Source organism: Scyliorhinus torazame, unplaced genomic scaffold (genome assembly GCF_047496885.1).
Source record: "Scyliorhinus torazame isolate Kashiwa2021f unplaced genomic scaffold, sScyTor2.1 scaffold_1727, whole genome shotgun sequence".
Classification (NCBI taxonomy): Eukaryota; Metazoa; Chordata; class Chondrichthyes; order Carcharhiniformes; family Scyliorhinidae; genus Scyliorhinus; species Scyliorhinus torazame.
Window position 1 is genome coordinate 409 of NW_027309454.1, and position 2,437 is coordinate 2,845.

Genomic DNA, 2,437 nt, shown 5'->3' on the forward strand with positions numbered 1-2,437 from the left:
CCTCTACACTGTCCCCATCAAACACTCCCAGGACAGGTACAGCACGGGGTTAGATACAGAGTAAAGCTCCCTCTACACTGTCCCCATCAAACACTCCCAGGACAGGTACAGCACCGGGTTAGATACAGAGTAAAGCTCCCTCTTCACTGTCCCCATCAAACACTCCCAGGACAGGTACAGCATGGGGTTAGATACAGAGTAAAGCTCCCTCTACACTGTCGCCATCAAACACTCCCAGGACAGGTACAGCACGGGGTTAGATACAGAGTAAAGCTCCCTCCACACTGTCCCCATCAAACACTCCCAGGACAGGTACAGCATGGGGTTAGATACAGAGTAAAGCTCCCTCTACACTGTCCCCATCAAACACTCCCAGGACAGGTACAGCACGGGTTAGATACAGAGTAAAGCTCCCTCTAGACTGTCCCCATCAAACACTCCCAGGACAGATACAGCACGGGGTTAGATACAGAGTAAAGCTCCCTCTACACTGTCCCCATCAAACACTCCCAGGACAGGTACAGCACGGGGTTAGATACAGAGTAAAGCTCCCTCTTCACTGTCCCCATCAAACACTCCCAGGACAGGTACAGCACGGGGTTAGATACAGAGTAAAGCTCCCTCTACACCGTCCCCATCAAACACTCCCAGGACAGGAACAGCACGGGGTTAGATACAGAGTAAAGCTCCCTCTACACCGTCCCCATCAAACACTCCCAGGACAGGTACAGCACGGGGTGAGATACAGAGTGGGGGAGGCAGAGGGGGAGTGGGTGAACTCACACACCATGATGCAGGCCTGTGTCTCAATCCCACACAGGATGACGGACTCCAGCTTGGGCAGGGCGGCCAGTTCTGCCTCCACCTCGGGAGTCAGCATGCTGAAGCAGGTCTTGGCGAACTTCGTGAGGCCCTCGGCCCCCAGTTCGGGTACGGTGGGCCCCAGGCCCCTGGGGTACTGCTCCGTCACGATGACCGGGATGTCCAACACCCGGGATGCCTGGGGGGCGGGGGGTCAGAGTTTAAACCTCAGTAGGGATTCCGGAGGAGGTCTGTCACGGTAATCGCCAGCCCTGCCCCCTCCACCATTCCTGCCACAGCGGCACTCTTTGCCCCCCCCCTCCAACTGCGCCCCCCCTCCCAAATCTGCTCCCGTAGCCTCTCCCAAACCCAGTCCCCCCTCCCGCCTCGTTCCCCCCATCCCGTCTCGCTCCCCCCCCTCCCGTCTCTCGCTCCCCCCCTCTCCCGTCTCGCTCCCCCCCCCCGTCTCGCTCCCCCCCCCGTCTCGCTCCGCCCCCTCCCGTCTCTTGCTCCCCCCTCCCGTCTCGCTCCGCCCCCTCCCGTCTCGCTCCCCCCCCTCCCGTCTCGCTCCCCCCCCTCCCGTCTCGCTCTCCCGTCTCGGCTCCCCCCCCCTCCAGTCTCGCTCCCCCCTCCCGTCTCGCTCCCCCCCTCCAGTCTCGCTCCCCCCTCCCGTCTCGCTCCCCCCCTCCCGTCTCGCTCCCCCCCCCGTCCTCGCTCCCCTCCTCCCGTCTCGACCCCCCCCCTCCCGTCTCGCTCCCCCCCTCCCGTCTCGCTCCCCCCCCTCCCGTCTCGCTCCCCCCCCCTCCCGTCTCGCTCCCCCCCCCTCCCGTCTCGCTCCCCCCCCCTCCCGTCTCGCTCCCCCCCCCTCCCGTCTCGCTCCGCCCCTCCCGTCTCGCTCCCCCCCCCTCCCGTCTCGCTCCGCCCCCCTCCCGTCTCGCTCCCCCCCCCTCCCGTCTCGCTCCCCCCCCCTCCCGTCTCGCTCTCCCCCCCGTCTCGCTCCCCCTCCTCCCGTCTCGCTCCCCCCCCTCCCGTCTCGCTCCCCCCCCCTCCCGTCTCGCTCCCCCCCCCTCCCGTCTCGCTCCCCCCCCCTCCCGTCTCGCTCCCCCCCCTCCCGTCTCGCTCCCCCCCCTCCCGTCTCGCTCCCCCCCTCCCATCTCGCTCCCCCCCCTCCCGTCTCGCTCCGCCCCCTCCCGCCTCGCTCCCCCCCCCTCCCGTCTCGCTCCGCCCCCTCCCGCCTCCCCCCCTCCCCCAATCTTACCTGCAGCATCCGGGCAGCGACAGCCACGATCTGAGGGAAGAACGCCACAGAGGGGCGGAATTTCTCCTGCATGTCACACAGGAAGAGGGCACAGCTCTGGGTCCTCAGGTGTCCGATCCTCCGAGCGGCCATCGCCCCAGGGAGGGGGGGGGGGAGTGAGGCTGCGGAGGGAAGGGGGATGGATCAGTCCGAGAGAGCGTTTGTATCTGAGATCACCGAGCCTGTTACACGGGAACAGGAGGAGGCCCATTCAGCCCCCTCCTCGAGCCTGTTACACAGGAACAGGAGGAGGCCCATTCAGCTCCTCGAGCCTGTTACACAGGAACAGGAGGAGGCCCATTCAGCCCCCCTGCTCGAGCCTGTTACACTGAACAGGAG

At 65.7% G+C, this 2,437-nt stretch overlaps 1 protein-coding gene across 1 annotated transcript; it reads right to left on the minus strand.

Annotated features, from left to right (window-relative positions):
- Nucleotides 1–787: 787 nt before the first annotated feature.
- isoc2 (isochorismatase domain containing 2) lies at nt 788–2,220 on the minus strand (the record flags this gene model as incomplete). The annotated part of the gene is made up of 2 exons (XM_072494979.1): nt 2,060–2,220; nt 788–1,000 (listed from the first exon to the last, which is right to left on the minus strand). Coding segments are annotated over exons 1-2 (345 nt in total), but the record flags the coding sequence as incomplete, so codon positions are not given.
- Nucleotides 2,221–2,437: the final 217 nt, after the last annotated feature.